Raw genomic sequence first — 16,996 nt, 5'->3', positions numbered from 1 at the left:
CGATACTCTTAAAATTGTTTTTCAATTAAATTTATAAAATATAATTTCTTATCATACACTCTTTTAAGTAGTCACCAAAAATACACTCTTTTAAGTAGAATTTAAAAATATATAAAAACTATTATATAATAAAATATCACACTAGAAAAAAAAAATATGAAAATCAATTTTTTTCCTTCTCAATTCACACTGTATGCAAAATCATACAAGATGCTAATAATCTAAGTTACAGACTTTTACCAATTATTTGCTAACCATATTTGTAGAATTGTAGTTGACTATTTGGATTTGACTAAATAACATTTTTTTGTTGTTTAGGGAGAGGAGCTTTATTTCCCTTAAAGAGATTAGTACAATAATATACTTTGCATTTGGATTTGGTTTTACATCACTGAACGTGAGCAGCAACAGCTTTAGGGAAGCTAGACTCCTTGTCGTCCCAAATGAGTATATACAAGTATAACTTCTTTTTAAAAAAAAAATAAAACAAACTCAAATTATGCATTTTTTTAAGAAGAAAATTCAATTTTTTTTGGCAATTATACAAACTATCCAAACTAATTTCTTACTATATATTATTAGATTCCTCACTACCAGACCAATCTTAATAGCTTAAAATTTGATTACTTCTATGTCCGCTTTCCTTTGGCACAATTTTTATATGTAACATAACCAGTACTATATTTGACGAATTAGAACTAGGAATCAAACTCTAGTAAGAAAACGGCTATTTTATCAGAATTCTAATAAGGAAAAGCTACGGTATCTAACCACAAAGGTTCAAAACAATAACAAAACTACTCATTGAAAAATGCAATTTACCTTACCGTAAAATATAGATTTTGGTTAACGAAAATATCTAAACGTTGAACCTTTATTGATTCCAATTAAATATTACGCTAAATGTTCAAATTACCTCCTTCTATCATCTTCAAACTCTCAAACCCTCACATTCACCAAAAACATAAACCCCATCTTTGACGTTTTGTGATCTTCAAGGGCGTAGATCTGAGTAGAACACGAGTAGAACGTGCAGATCTGGCTGTCCATCAGAACCCTGCAAGCAACACTAGCAGCACCCACAACAGCAATGTTGGCTAAGAGCAGCGACAAGATCTGATACGCCCTGTCACAGTTATGGCAGTTACAGTTATGTTAGAATAAAGGGATCATGCAGAGGAGCTTGGTAGAGTTGCGACCTCATCGTCAGATCTGGTAGCGTGCCGGCAATGGACACCTTCCGTCTATCGCTCTGTCTTTCTAGTTGTTTAGCAGGTGTTCCCTCTTGTAAGGATCAATCACTCTAGTAACTTCAAGAGACAATCGAATACTTTTTATATTAAGTGGAAACAGACAACTAGGAGAATATAATAGATTTCATTGACTCTTGCTACAAAAAGTTATATGCAATGCCACCCCCTGATACCATTTGTATCAAATCAAACCACTATGCTTGATCTCACTGAATAGGGATGACTACATAAGTCAAATACCATATACTCCCCCTATCAAACGACCCTTCTCCCCATAAAAGGGGAAAATTTATATATTCTACAGATAAATTGTGTTCCCAAACCATTTCCCCCCTGCTAGAAAAGTATCAGATAAATTGGGTCTTAGTTAATGCCAGGTTTCCTGGATGGATTTCTAAAGAAACTCAAAAATGCTTCAACAGCAAGAAAAAATTGTGGCTATATAATTCATAACTTCACACATCAGTTATGGTATAAAAGGGAAACTAAGGTGATTTGTGGTCAGAATATTATACCCAAGAATATCAGCTGCTTTGTTCGCCATCATGCATTTAATGGTATTATCCATTGCTACTCATCACGAAGGGAAAAATAAAACGGATGAGTTAGACTCGCATTCACCAGGGAAAACCAATCAACCAGAGCGTCGTTTTGATTTTCTACGTTTCCCCAAGAGTTTCAGCATGTTGTCGGTGACATCAGGAGGCGAGTTATCATCTTCTTGTTGATAATTGTCAGAGGTGTGAGTCAGCCAAGCCAATGCCTCTATAGCAGCATCTCTTTCTGCAAGCTGCTTGTTTCTCTTTGGTTTGCCAACAAATTGCATGCCTTTAAACTCCACCAATGCTCTAAATTCATTTGTCTTTAAATGTTTTGTTTTGTATGTGGGTGGCGAGTGACCCGCTCGCATCAACAGTGTTTGCAACAAGCTCTTGGGGTTCGTCCCATCTTTTGTAAATCTATTCTCGTCGCTAGAGGGCTTGGGCTTCCTGCTTTCACGGCCAAATACAAATCTTCCTTCACATTGATCCCCTGTAACCAGTTCCTGAACTGCAAGCATTAAATACTTTCCTTCCTTGTGAATGTCAATGCTAGGATCATCGAGCTGCATCAGCACAAAATTGTTACTCTTGATGTAACTTTCACCAGCAATCACAAATTGCATTTTATGTTACGTTAACAATAACTTTTATTAGACGAATTTGAAATTTACAGACATCCTGCAGTACTTTCTTGAATTGAAAATTAAATAAGGATTTGAAAGACAAGGAAATGTATATATGCTAACCTTCTTTTGGATAAGCTTATTAAGCTCTTCCTTCATCTTCAAATAGCAATCAGATAAATTAGGATCCATGAAGAAGTCGACATACCCATCCAACATTTTCAGATGCCCAGCCTAAAACCATCAAATCAGGGAAACGCATGTCAAGGTATTGAAATTTCATGGAGCCGCATGTTCAGCAGAAAGATACATATGTATCAATGAACAAGTCACCTGTATCCCATTACTTAGAGCGCCACCAAAGAGGATGAGTATTGAGTCAGATACACCGGTGGAGTCACGGATGAAGACAGCATTGACCTTCACCTTTTCACCAAAAACCAGCCATGGGTAAGGAATGGTCTGGTAACGTGCATTCACTGAATTCTGCTCAAAATCAAAGAAACAGTTAAAGAGCAAAAAAAAAAAAAAAAAACAATATAGGGACGGTAATTTATCTCATAATATACTGAAAATTGTCAAGTGGTAGTACAGCTCAAACCTGATGAGAAATATAACTTCAAATACTTTTCTTTTGATAGACAAGCATATTATCATAAGAAAGAGGGTATAACTAATTAACTATGCAATGATAATATACCATCTAAAATTTGAAACATTGTATCAAGGAAGATAAAAAAAACACAAGAATAAACCTGGGCAGCTCAATGTCTTTTTTTGTATCTAAAATAAACTCCCTAAAGAGAGTCATGAGCAGAACAAATGAGACTCTGATAAAGGGATGACTTTCCAATCCTAATATCCCGAGACAAGGATATATTCAAGTAAAAGCAACAGTAGGTTAATAGTTTCCAAGGCTCCAAGATGGTGAAAATACTAGGAAATGTTTGGTCTCAGAGAGAAAAGATTGGCTTAACTATGCAAAAAAGACAGATGAAAGCATTACACACTCGGCACTAATCTATAAAGTAAAATTACACTGTACAAGGTAATTTCAATGAAAATGGAACTGAAATCTCTAATTTTAGTTAACTCATTCTAATCGTTATACAACAAACATGATTAGATTACACACAGAGAGCGCCCGCGCACACACACGCACACATTAATCTTTTAGTCATAATTATACAGTATAAAACAACTAATAAGAAAAGGTGCCACTTAAAAGCTTGATACCACAAGAATCTGGTGTCCATAATTCCATAAAGTAATAATACTCAAATGTAGAGCAACACAAGTCCGAAGGTTTTCCACAAAAGATAGCGAGAGAGGCTTAACTTGAACTTTTTCATTTAATATCAACAACAATTGTTAAACACAGACCCAAAAACAAATCAACCAGTGCAACAAATGTTTTCAAGCGAAGACTCCCAAAGGTTTGGTTGTGATCCTGAGGAAATATAAAGCAAAGAATATTCTCTATGATAGTTAATTTCACGCCTAAATACTTGTGAAAGTAGAATAATAAAAAGCACCCACAATATCTATGTAGACAACAAATTAATGTATGCCACATTTCACACAGACAGAGATGCTTTGCAAATAAGGGCAGCAACAATTCAATAATAACCTAGACTGCGAAAGGATATTCCAAAAAATATGGGGCAGATTTTTGTTGGACAAGATAACCAATGAACATTCATTGAAAGCGACAAGAATACAGGCATCTAAGTATTGCTTTGGCACTTACTGCGTATAATAAAACCTGGCCATCGTCCATTGTTTTAAATGACATGGATGTCTCCCTATGCTGTAAGAGGAAGAATTAAAAAATAAATAACTAAAACAATGAAATTTTAACTTCTAAGCCAAGAATAGGTATTAAAGAATAGTTTTACAAGAGAAAATCGCTCACCACTACTGATGCTATCCCAGGAAAGAGTCCAGAACAAATGACTGCACGCACAAGAGCTTGATTGTGACTCAATTTGTTGTTGAGGCTAGCATCTGTGTCTACCAAGCCAGCTTCTTTCAAAATGAAGTTAAACTGCTTCCTAAGTGAATGGATAGCCTGAAGGGTTTGGGCAGAGAGGAAATTTCTCCAGCAGTATTCATAAGCAGACCCTTCTCTTTCTGCATCTTTCCATCCTTCATATGCTCGAACAAGAGCCATATGATCGCTATAATCCTTAGCAGAAAACCTAGACTTCGCTGTTCCGGCTAACTGAACACAAACACGATAGTCATAATTAGTTTCAGTAATAGTTAAAACTTATATTGCATCAGTGCTTGAAACAAGCAATAATATGCCAAACTCTAAAAGGAAATTGGCATATCTAATAAAAAGTGAGAAAGGATCAAATAATAGATAATGCCTCAATTATCCACCACCATATTATATAATGACTATTACAGGAAACAACCGTCAAATATCACATACCAAGAAAGGGGGAATTTTATGCAGGAGAAGAGTTCTTGTGTGACCAAAATGTAAAATGCAAACCCGGTCAATGAAGAGAAGAAAAGTTAATAATTCCTCAAGCCCACATTTGGTTTATAAGGTCAGTAATGCATTTGATGTTAACTACCAGCATATTATGCTAGGCAGGTCGCTATGCTTGCAAGTGATTAGAGGATCATGCTATCAACATCATGCTAAAAATGTGATTAGCAAAAAGGACTTATAAAACCACATTCAAATTATTTCCATATAAAATTCTCACAAGTTTTACCAAAAAATTAGATCATAAAGTGATTGAAATAAGAGTTGGTATCATTGCCTTGCTATGCAGCCCAATCAATATATACGAATGATTAAGATTTTACAATGCACCAAAAGTTAATAAGCTGCCTTACATCTCTCTTGTCTTGGGGCAAAAGGAATGGGTCCCTGACACTAAGGCCAGCAACTATCGTAAGAACAGGATCAAAGCAACGAAATATAGCTCCCATTATTAACATTTTCCCTAGCTTGGGGTCTACTGGAAGCATAGAGAGAAACTTCCCTGATGAATAAAAGAGACAAAGGAAATAATTATAATCAATAAAAACAGCCACAGACACATAACAGTCAACACAAATGAACAGAATTAACAGACTAACCGAGGTGGGTAAGACTTTCTTTTTCGTCTAATGCTCCAATCATCTTGAGAAAATCAATAGCATTTTGGACCTATTTCATTAAATTTTTGTTGGAAAGTTTAGAAACAGCCTAACAATCCCAAATCTGGATAGAAATAAACAGTGAAACTAAACAGTGACACTAGTTTCATAATAGAACACATAATACACATATCAGGAGACAAAATAGTAGGAGACCTGTACTGTTATAGCATGTCGTCTAGTATCATTCCTGTAAAGTACAACTGTCCAAACAAAAGATTTTACAGTAGGAAAAGCTTTGAATTCCAAATGGATTGTGCAGAAAAAAAAAATGAGTGGAACTCTTGCCAGAATTATTTCCAATTTACCAACCCCTTGATTGATTGATTAAGTTAATACAATATACTACACATTATTATTCTTTGAATATCAATATTCATTGAAGGATCTAGCAGCAAATAGTTCCTCAATTAAATATTTTTCACAATTTCATCCAAAGAAATGATTGTTTTAAACCAATGATGCATCAATTTCTTGCATAACATTTTCCTTCAGATATAACAACTATCTAATATTAACATACAGAAGAAAGGCAATAGAGATAAACAAGGGCCAATAACAATAGCACTTACAGCCCGTGGCTCTGGTGCCTGCAAAGCTGCCGACAAGAACTCCCCTATGCTCTCAACCTGCAAACTTTTTATTTGTAAACAAAGCGAATTTAAGGGTGTTCTGAGCAGCTCAGGAAGTTGATATTCAGAAAAAGCTTCATAAACACATTTAGGGTAAAGGTGATAGCACTCTCCTGGCTGCACACGACCAGCCCTACCCCTTCTCTGCAATCAATGAAGCCAAATAAGAATGTTAGTTGCAAGTGTGGGCGTATAGCATACGCAAGTATACCATATGAACACACAGCACAAAATGACTCAACATTTACAATTACTTGTAACATTCAATTGTGAATGGGTGAAGCCGTTTCTTGCTCTCTTAACATTTCGAATTTTAGGGATTTAGTACTTATTATGAGTTTTGTGGTGTTTTTACTCGTGCCATCAAATAAGATCGTGTCTTGTGGATTTGTGTGCTTGTTATGAGTTTATTGGTGCTCCTATATGGAGATTTAGTGTCTATTTCAATTGGATTTTCACTTGTGTTTGTTCCAATCAATCTGAAATTCATGTGAAAACATGGCTAAAAGGGATGTCTATGTTGATGATAAAGATCTTACTGTTGTGTTTTATAAAACAACAAAAAAAGGCTCGACAGAAAAATTGCAATCTGGGTCTATCCAAATGGATATTGATCCTAAGGGATGTATTTCAGATACATGATCCTAGGGTTTTATTTTGCAAGCTCTTGGTATTAACTTTTATTTAAGTCCTTATATTTATTTTCCCATCAGATTTAGATTGTTTTTCTAATATTTTTTATTTTTAATATATATATATATATATATATATATATATATATATATATATATATAGTTACATTCTATGGTGGCTATGAAACTTTGGCAAAACTTAAAAAGTGTAGCTAAACTTAAGGTCACACTTTATATTATTTGAATATATGACTTTAAATTTACCTACATTGTTAAGTGTTGCCAAATTTCTTGGCCCCCATAGAATTCATCTATATTGTTGGGGAATTTTCTGGAAATCTGGGAGAAAAATTACAATAACTACATGAAATTTTCTGGATCAAATGGAAGAATAAAGTTGAACACCAATTGAGAAGATACAGTGTGGTGTGCAAGCTAATGTCACTCCCTTCAATTGAGAAAATACAGAACAGCAATAAGCAAGAACAGCTTACATTTTGTATTTATTTATAGAAAAATAAATTTTATTAGAAAGGAAGCCTGTGGTGACATTCACCAACTAGTCCCTCTCAACTAATTAAGTAAATCTATAGTCTGATTGGGAAAATTTCTTTGCTGAGGTGCCTTGCTCAAAGCCCTGTAAACCACACCATCTCCACCCTTCATCTTTGCTATTTACTAAAATTACAAGGCTTTAGTAGTGACCTTTCCTAGGCAACATAATACTAAATTCTACATATCACCAACAATCTTTTCCATCTTTCTGTAAAATGCACCACCAGTAGGATCAAATATTTGGGATTCCAGCTCCCAAGAGTGTGATGGCATGATAATGTCTATCAGGTAGTAGACCTCAAGGAGCATTGGAGACATCTTCAACTTCCACAAACCCCTGCAAACAAGCTTCCAGCTCAAACAGCTAAGTCTTCTCATCACACACTGAACTGGAAACCCTAAAGCACAGCCTGTTTGAACTATCTCCTTGTAGGCAGGTGATAGTTGATGGTGCATTGGTATTCGAATAACCCAAGATCAAACTACATGCACATCTCACTCTGTCTAATTCAACCGTATTTTCCATTCCTTCACCATTCCTAGTAACATCTCCCTCTTACTCCTACTCCTCCATTCCAACCACCACACTCACCTGCACCAACCTGTGCACACCACATGGCCAGTGGGTAGCCTCCACAGATAAACCGCCACCACTACAATTCCAATGGAGGTGAAGTGATAGTGTGGATAGACTTTAACCACAGTTCCTATAATGTAAATGGCAATGGAAGACAAGGGTAGACAGACTTGGAACATGAGTTCTTGAGAGTGACCTAGGACTTGTAATCAGATTTTTCTAGGTCAGGAAGCCACAGTAGCCGCCACCAAGGGTGAGACTGCAAACATTTTTATAAAATAAAGAAGCAACAAAAGGCTACACTATTTTTCAGTCCAATAACCTAGCTATATTTATCAGGAAAAAAGAAAAGAAAAATATTAAAATACGTAATAGGCAATACAGAGATATTCATTAGGAGTGCATCGTCAATAATCATGTAACAATTAGAATAAAAGAAAATGCAACGAACATAACTTAGGAGAATGCATACTTGCCTGACGAGCAGATGCTTGTGAAATCCAAGAAGGTAGTAGACATGGTGTGTTATTCAAAGCATCATAAGTGGTCTCTTTTGCTTTTCCACAGTCAATTACAAATACTACGTCATTGATTGTAATACTTGCTTCAGCCATATTTGTGGCAAGTATTACTTTCCTTACATTAGGAGGTGGTCTCTCAAATATGATTTTCTACATAAATAGAAGACAAAAGAACAAATCACTTATCTAGTTCCAAATTAAAAATTAATCATCAATTATCAATTATAACCTTCAAAAAAAGAAAGGTTACATATGTCTCTCAAAATACACAACAGATTATATATCATCATTTAGCCAAAAAGAACTTCAATGAAACAGAACAATCCATTATTATTTTATATAATTCAAGTTTTAATGGTGAAACATAAGATAATCTAAGAAAATGAGAAATGACTTAACTCCATTAGTTATTAGAATCAGATAGGACAGTTTCATTAGTAAAACAAATCAGAAGAAAGAGAAAGAATAAAGTAAGAGTAAGGCAGTACAAGATATTGGAATGACATCCAAAAGTATGAGCAAGGAAATATCTAACCTGTTCAGAAGTTGCCATTGAACCATGACATGTTAGAAGCAGAATCCTATTCGGATCTCCTAAGAGAGGATGTGCTTTAAGCTGATCTCTTAAACAGCTTATATCCTCCCATCCAGTCATAAACACTAAAACAGCACCCGGTCGCTCCTTACGACAAATATGGCACAGAACGGCCTCAATAAGATTAAATCCAATGCAATCAGGTGCCCATGCTGCTAGTGAATCACGTGCCCTGGAACTGTAGCTCTCAAAACTCGATTTAGAAAGTGCGTCCTGTCCAAAATTACGAAAGAAACATCTTAATTTTTCAACATAATGCAGTTCACAGAAATCAGTTTCAGTTTTTTAAGTGAAAATAGAATATCTAAAAGCTTGGTCAGTTTCTTTTTTCTTTCAAATTAAAAAAAAAAACAATTGCATATCATTCACAGAATACTGTTGAACTTGTAAAACAATAAGAACACTTCATGCTGTATCTGTCAGTGTTCCGAGAGAAGATATTTGAGTCCAAAATTAAGATAAAAATTTTTTGGCACCCAAACCTTGTGATGGGGGATGCAAGTAATAAAGTGAGCTGCCCAGATGACAGCATTAATAAATTCAAAGCTTGACTTATTGACCAAAAGGTTCATACAAAAGATTGGTGTGGATTATTCAGAGACATCTTCACCAACGGTGAAGCCAGCCACCATTTGAGTGATTCTGACCTTAGCTTTAACTCATTGCTAGCCTGGGGAACTGAATTTTAATAATGCGTTTCTCAATGGGATATTAACAGAAGTCGTCTACATGAATAAGCCCGAACCCCGAAGGCTTCTCAGACGGATCTGCATTGTTTATAAACTCAACAAGTCACTTTATGGGCTCAAACAAGCCCCTAGTGCCTGGTTTGAGACACTCAAAGCCTCCCTTCGTAGCTTCGGTTTCACTAACACTAGGTGTGACACCTTATTTTTAAGAAAGCAACCCCTCACACATCCTTACATTCTTGTGTATGTTAATGACATTATAGTCACTGGCTCCTCTTCTACCTACATTAGTAACCTCGTTTCTACTCAACAAATCTTTCTCACTTAAGGATTTGGGAGACCCTCACTACTTTCCTCAACCGTCATTCAAATTAAGCTTCATACCTCAACAAGGGCAGTGATCTGATTTTTCCTTTTTCGCGGTGCTAGCTGCTTTTGTGTTTTCCACATTTTCTCCTGACCATAATCATCGATTTGGTTGAAAGAATTCAACTTATACCCAGTCATTTCCAAAACATCTTCTAAGAAGTGAGCTCTCACAGGATAGGTGAAGCCCTGAGGAATGAACATATTAACTCAAAACATTTGTTTTCATGAATAAACATTAATCACACATGTAACTAAAATTACAGGAAGAGATATATAAGCATTGTAGTATTATAAAGGAAATGATGAATGCACAGATTCACAATTTGTTTCCACAATCTAGTAAGCTATACCACCAACAGACTTCTTTGTATTGGTTCTATTATATTAGATTTCATAATCATAGAAAGAAAAGCAGAGGGGTGAGTAGTGAGGAAAACTCGAGACTATAATAATGTTAAACTGTATCCAATATTGAATTTGAAGCATCAAAACAGAATTTATACATGTGTTGTAAATCACAAATTGGTATGGCTAACTGTAACCAGATGCCAACAGATTAACTAACTTTGTAACTAAAATGCCCTGTAGTAAAATTCTCATGAAACAAAAAGCAAATGATATAAAGTATCATGTTATGCACTAATCACATTTCACAACTTTTCAGGTAGAAGTTTTCTATTGCTACAGTATGTAGTGTGTCTGGGGATTACTCTAAATTTTAAAAAGCAATAAAAACCATTGAAAGAATCTGTAAAAAAAATCAAGCAAGTTTGAGATACCCAAAACTGCTTAGTTTTCTAAACAGATATTGGTGACCGAAGTGAATGTGTCAGCTTTTGGACACTGTAAAGGAAATGACTGAAGTCTCCAAAACAAAACATTTTACTCTTGCTGATAACAGTTTTGGGGCCTTTGGAAGCTTAGACAAGTACACACTAAGACCTATGTTACAAACAGAATACAGATACTCTTGCTGATAACAGTTTTGGGGCCTTTGGAAGCTTAGACAAGTACACACTAAGACCTATGCTAAAAACAGATTATAGAACTGATATATTGTGATTTAAAATAGCCTTTAATGGAGTACAGATTAAGCATCGATTTGGAGATAAGGTTGCATGCACCCAACTGCCTGCATATATCTTAAGTTGTCAATGCATGTTCAATACAGATAAGTAACCAATAGCTATGATAGGTAAGCCAATATACTCGAAAGTTTAAGAGTCAATACAAATAAAGCTCAAATAAAAAATAAACTTGAGATCAGCGTACCGGAATATGAAATGTTGGTGCACTTCCAAAATAATTAGAAAAAAGCTCAGCATTCAAGGTAGCACTCATTAGAACCAATCTTAAATCTGGACGACGTGGAAGAAGATCCTTCAACACAATCAGTAAGAAGTCTGACAGTGACAACATCATAGTTAGAAAACATAAACCTACTTGATTAATCCCCTAGCTATTTGTAAGGCATTAAAAATTATGTGAATAGGGGAAACTACCTTCATTCATGCCTCGCTCATGAATTTCATCAACAAAAACATGTGTTATACCGTTCAGGTTTCGATCACTCAGCAGCCTTCGAAGTAATATACCACTGGTACAAAAGAGCAAATGGGTGTTTTTTCCTTTCATTCCTTCTAATCGAACTTTGAAACCAACCTATCAAAAAACCTCTGTTGTCGTATAGCAGCAACACAAAGATATCCCCAATTTTAAAAACCCATTGAAAAGAAACAATAGTTTATATCCATGTTTTATTATCTGCATGAAAAATTACATTTGTATTCATGATTGCCATACATTACATGCATTTGTCTTTTGGTCCATTTCCTTAAAAGGCAGAGCTTACTGTTTCACCGAGAGGCTCGCCTCTCTCAGATGACACTCTCTCAGATACAGCCATGGCAGATATCCTTCGAGGTTGTGTGCAAATAATGCTGCAAAATGCTCCACGGCCAGACTCTATCTCTGACTCTAATACATACTGAGGAATTTGAGTAGTTTTACCACAGCCAGTCTCTCCAGATATTACTATCACCTGCATGACAAATATTCATAAAGATACGGAATCAATTAGTTGCATAGGAGCCCCAAATTTGTTCACTACTTTCAATTCATCCCATGAAAAGTTACAAACACAGACAGGAGTGTTTGAAGTTCATTAGCTGAAAGATTTCAAGTTAAATAATTACAAAATGAGGTTAAATTGTTGAAAACAACCTGCTTCTCATCTCAACCGCATATCATGATGAGAATTCTATTAAGTACATAGCTTAGCAGCCTTTTGTTTCAAAGTTCAAAGTTTTTCAATGGTAAATTTACTACTTTATTCAGGATTTTAAATTTTCTTGAACTTGGAGGACTTGTGTCTATTGTTACATTGCTAGGAAACTTCAAGCTACTGCCTCAGCTATCTTTAATGGTGTTCCTTATTTTTATTATCGGTAAAGGGTATTTGTCACAAGCTTAAAGCATAGTAATCTTTAGGGAGTTTGTGTTAAGAAGGAAATAATGTGACTTGAGTTATTTAGCTATGTTGAATCTTTATTATTGTTCTTGCAAGTAAAAGCTGTATTTGTTTCTTATTTTGTATTATATACAAATATAGATATAGACAGGAATGTTGACGTACATATCTTCCAAATTAAGCATTAACATACAGAATTGAATATCATACAGTGTTGATTTTCAAAGTCCAAACTAATAAAACACACAGATAGCTGATCCTGGAAAACATCTTATCAAATACAATTGGCAAACACACCTGATTCCGAGCTATAGCTTGAAGTAAACCTTCCTTCTCTTTGAATGCTGGAAGAGACTTCCGGAATTCCAGCATCCTCTTTCCTTCAGGTGATTCCTATAAATGGGTACAAAATATATAATGTTGAGCCAAGGAAATGTATAAATTACTTCAAGGGCATTCTACTTCATAAAATATAATTATAAGGGCAGCCATGCAGTAAAATATGTGTATTATCCTTTCTTTTTGTTTACTTTAAAATGTCATCTGAGAATATAAATTCAATCTGAGTTGTTGGTAGAAAACCCAGAGATTGACGAGGATATACACAAAGAAGGCCGAACAGAACATACTGAAACCAAGACATCATAGTTATATACCTTATGTCAGAGTAGTTATCAAGAATTTGAGAAAGAGAGACAAAATAGAGAAAAGTGAGTTCTGAATCTATGATATTATTATTGAACCGCATTTACCAAATGGCTTCATTTGAAAACTTTTTAACACAGACAAGCAAAAACCTTAATCGATGAGCCTTCTAGGGAAAATTTTAAAGGTGGAATGCAAAATGCAAATGCAATTTGGATTAACAAAGTCTCTGCCAACTACAATACTTCGTTTATAGAAGCTTACCAAAAGTGCTCCAAGCCAAGAAATAGAGTAGCAACAATATCAATTATGATCAATTAAAAATATTTTTTAACAAAACGATTTTTCCTTTTTCCTCATACTAAATAACCACAGGTTATGAAAGAGACTAAACAATATAGTTGACAAGAAATGGAAATAAGAACAAGGCTTCTTCCTGTGGCATGTATGAATCAAGTGAGATATAGGGTGCATTTTCTTCAGCTGTCAACATTTGTATTCTAACTTGGAATAACTAACCCCTTTCAATTGATAAATCAGATATGAAATCCAAAACGAGCAATGAATTAACAAATTACTCACTAATTCAAGCATGTGACAATTACTCACTAATTCAAGCATGTGAGACCAAAGAAAATATGCAACACAGAATCAATAAACTAAACAAAAACAAGCAAAACCTGCCAAGCTCTTTGCATATTACGCATCCTTAAACTCCTCTTCTGCAGAACCTTTTCCATAACAGATCCATCCACAAATGAATCAGCATTTTCATCCAAATCTATATCGTTATCCTGACCAGGGGGTGTAACATAATCCCCCTTGCCAATTGCCTTTTCAGAATTCAAATGAAGTCTATCAAGGTGCTCCTGCAACAAACCCTCAACCCTCCTTTGCAAGCTTAGTGGAACCACCACCTGCAACAATGAAGTATTAGGTTTAATATTCTACACTGACATCAATCTTGTTATAATTTGAAGCACCCCACCATACCTATCCAACCCCAAGTTATTACCTCCCTTTGTGGACGTTTGTCATCCAAATCTGGTCGGTAGTTAGGAAGGGGCACCTTGCTTGCAACAACCACTTTCCCAAACAGCTCACTGTATTTTACAGTAAATGACAATAACACTCAATGATTGATAAAAACCCGCAGGTCTTCATTTGCAATTTTAATTTAACCATCAAAAGTCAATCAAAGTGAAGATACTTCAAGCAATGGGCCAACTTTACAGCTCATTCCACACCACCTAAATAAATATCTGTTTATGTACCTGTAAAGTCCCATTCGTTTGGCAAGGTTAGCTATCTGTTCATAGTCTCTCCTATCTTTTCTGTCTCTAGATACAATCTCCTGGTCCTTTTCGCTGCGTAACAGCATGCTGAGTTTCCATTTCCATTCATCCACGTTGACCACTGTGGACGATGCCTGCAATATAACCATTCCATTTTCTTTTAACTAAGGAATTCACAAAACAATGACCTTATGACAAAGCTTATCATGGTTTTCAGAAGATAATCACTAAGAATAGAATATTGATAGGAAGAATAACAAAAATTCCAACTCCACTGCTAAATCAAAACAGTATCAGAAGCAAACATTCATCATAACATTAACTTCAAATAAAAAATCGCTACTTAACAAAAATTAAAAAAACCAAAAAAGGAGCATCTGTCACATGATAGCAACTACGTTGCCATGCCAAGAAGATTTCAGTAATGAAAGAACAAACTTTCAGGTCAAATTCGAATTCTGTTTGATTTAAGCAATCAAAAGACGGATATAAAGTATTAAATTATAGAATTCCAGCAAAACCAAACACCAAAGTATATTTCAAAAAAATGAGACATAAAAATAAAAAATAAGAAAAGAAAGATACGTGGTGGTTCTCGAAATCGCAGTCATATTCATCGTCGGAGAACTGCTCGAATGCATAACGAGAGAAGAGGCGCGTTGAAATGAAACGTTGGAATCTGAGTTTGAAAGTGTAAGGAACAGAAAGGTGATTTTTGGGAAGATGGAGGCACCTGAGACGTGCTATGAGAAAAGAATGCATTGTTGAGGTTCAGGCATGTCGATGCGACTTTACCTTTAACCACCGTTTGAGTGTTTCAGTTTCAGCTGAATAAGGTGGATTGCTCCGTGGGAGTAAGTAATAAATTTAGAGCTGTCAATACGGCAAGCCAACCCGCCGATCAGGGTAGCGAGTCGAATCGGCCTTTTTTTTTTCTTGCAAAAAAAATTAGAATCGAAGGCTCAAAAAATGAGTTGCGAAATTGTAGACTATGAGCTAGTTTGGCGTTATTATTTTGATAAAAAAAAAATTAATGATAAAATTTTTTTTATTTTTTAGTGTGTTTGATAAATTTTTAATAGTAAAAGTAAAAATATTAGAAAAATAAAAATAAAAATTTTTAAAAACTGTAATTTATATTTTTTTTAAAGATCTTTTTTTTTTAAAAAAAAGATGTTTTTTATGTAATAAATAAACAAAAAGTTTTTTATACTGTTATATCTAAACATATTTAATAGATAAAAAAAATTTGTACATGAGATACCCAAATATAAAATTATTTTTACTTTTTCATAAGATCTTTTAAAAAAAGATAACTTAAAAAATTTTTTAGAAATTCACCCAAACAAACTCTATACCAGAAAACAATTTGATTCCCTAATCTCATTAAGACTTAATAATAAACCAACAAACTAAATTAAGTTGGTCTAATAGTTAGCTCATTAATTCGTTTAAGTATCAAATATTCAAATTTCGCTTGTATATGCGGTAATTTATTGACCAACAGTAAATTCTTAAATAGAGTCCAATACCACAACAAATTAGTTCTTAATTTGAGAGGGTAAGTAACAAAAAAATAACCAACAAATTGAAACCAAAAATACCACCGTGCAGACAACAAAAGTACAACAATTTGAATTTGATGGAACAATTTAAATTTGTTCTAGATTATTTCTCTAGGTCTAATACTAGGAATCCAACTTAAGTGCATTTAAAGTCTCAAGAATTCACTATGATAATTGAGAGTTGTGTCAGATTCTAAAAAAAATGTTGCATTTTGAAAAAGAATTAAAAATAATAATAATTAATTTTTTTCGTTTAGTACCCAAAGTGAATTTTCACAATTTTTTTAATTGTTTGATAAAATATAATCTCTTATTATTTAATTTTTTTTTTACATATTTTTTCTTAGAGGACCTGCTACACATACAAGTCTTTTTGGCTTACAAGTCTTACAAGTCCACTAAAACACACGCATTACACTTAATTAACACATTACACACTTCCACATTCAAGAGTAAATAAAATGCACGTTATTCAACAACTTCCTGTTTCCAAAGCGCGCTACTCCACCATACATTATGAACGACTCTTCTTCTTCTTCCTTCATGAAAACAATTTTCTTGCCAAATTTGAAGATAATGGAACTTCAGAAATACACTCAAACGATTACAGAAATACACCCCAACAATTACAAAAATACACCCAAACGGTTACATGAATTCATCCAAACGATTGTAGAAATACACCCAAAGGATTACAAAAATACACCCAAAGGATTTAAGAAATACACCCAAAATTCGTTGAAGTGCACCTTATACATATTTCAGAACTCTTTCTCTTTCTCCTCCTCATCTTCTGCTGCTTCTTCTTTTTCAAAAACGATTTCAGAGTTTGATGTAAAAAAAATGGAAATCGAAAATAATGAAAAAAAAA

At 34.4% G+C, this 16,996-nt stretch overlaps 1 protein-coding gene across 3 annotated transcripts; it reads right to left on the bottom strand.

Moving 5' to 3' along the window:
* Nucleotides 1–833: 833 nt before the first annotated feature.
* On the bottom strand, nt 834–15,498 carry LOC130974061 (DExH-box ATP-dependent RNA helicase DExH3). 3 transcript variants are annotated; one of them, XR_009084388.1, is made up of 20 exons: nt 15,146–15,498; nt 14,540–14,694; nt 14,281–14,368; nt 13,946–14,182; nt 12,918–13,013; nt 12,003–12,191; nt 11,653–11,812; nt 11,423–11,553; nt 10,166–10,336; nt 9,033–9,305; nt 8,453–8,647; nt 6,153–6,356; nt 5,521–5,590; nt 5,275–5,423; nt 4,334–4,642; nt 4,169–4,228; nt 2,752–2,904; nt 2,542–2,652; nt 1,200–2,358; nt 837–1,126 (listed from the first exon to the last, which is right to left on the bottom strand). XR_009084388.1 is itself a non-coding variant. In XM_057898807.1 (19 exons), exons 1-19 carry the CDS (start codon nt 15,320–15,322, stop codon nt 1,888–1,890), a joined length of 3,399 nt encoding a protein of 1,132 aa, XP_057754790.1. In that variant the 5' UTR covers nt 15,323–15,498; the 3' UTR covers nt 836–1,887. The 3 variants fall into 3 exon arrangements, 2 of the variants coding, with proteins under 2 accessions (XP_057754791.1, XP_057754790.1); XM_057898807.1 differs by having other exon boundaries at nt 836–2,358; XM_057898808.1 differs by lacking the exon at nt 15,146–15,498 and having other exon boundaries at nt 834–2,358; nt 14,259–14,368; nt 14,540–14,643.
* Nucleotides 15,499–16,996: the final 1,498 nt, after the last annotated feature.

This window comes from Arachis stenosperma, chromosome 4 (genome assembly GCF_014773155.1).
Source record: "Arachis stenosperma cultivar V10309 chromosome 4, arast.V10309.gnm1.PFL2, whole genome shotgun sequence".
Taxonomy (NCBI): domain Eukaryota; kingdom Viridiplantae; phylum Streptophyta; class Magnoliopsida; order Fabales; family Fabaceae; genus Arachis; species Arachis stenosperma.
The sequence above is the reverse complement of the archived record's forward strand: the minus strand, read 5'-3'. Positions and strand labels throughout refer to the sequence as shown.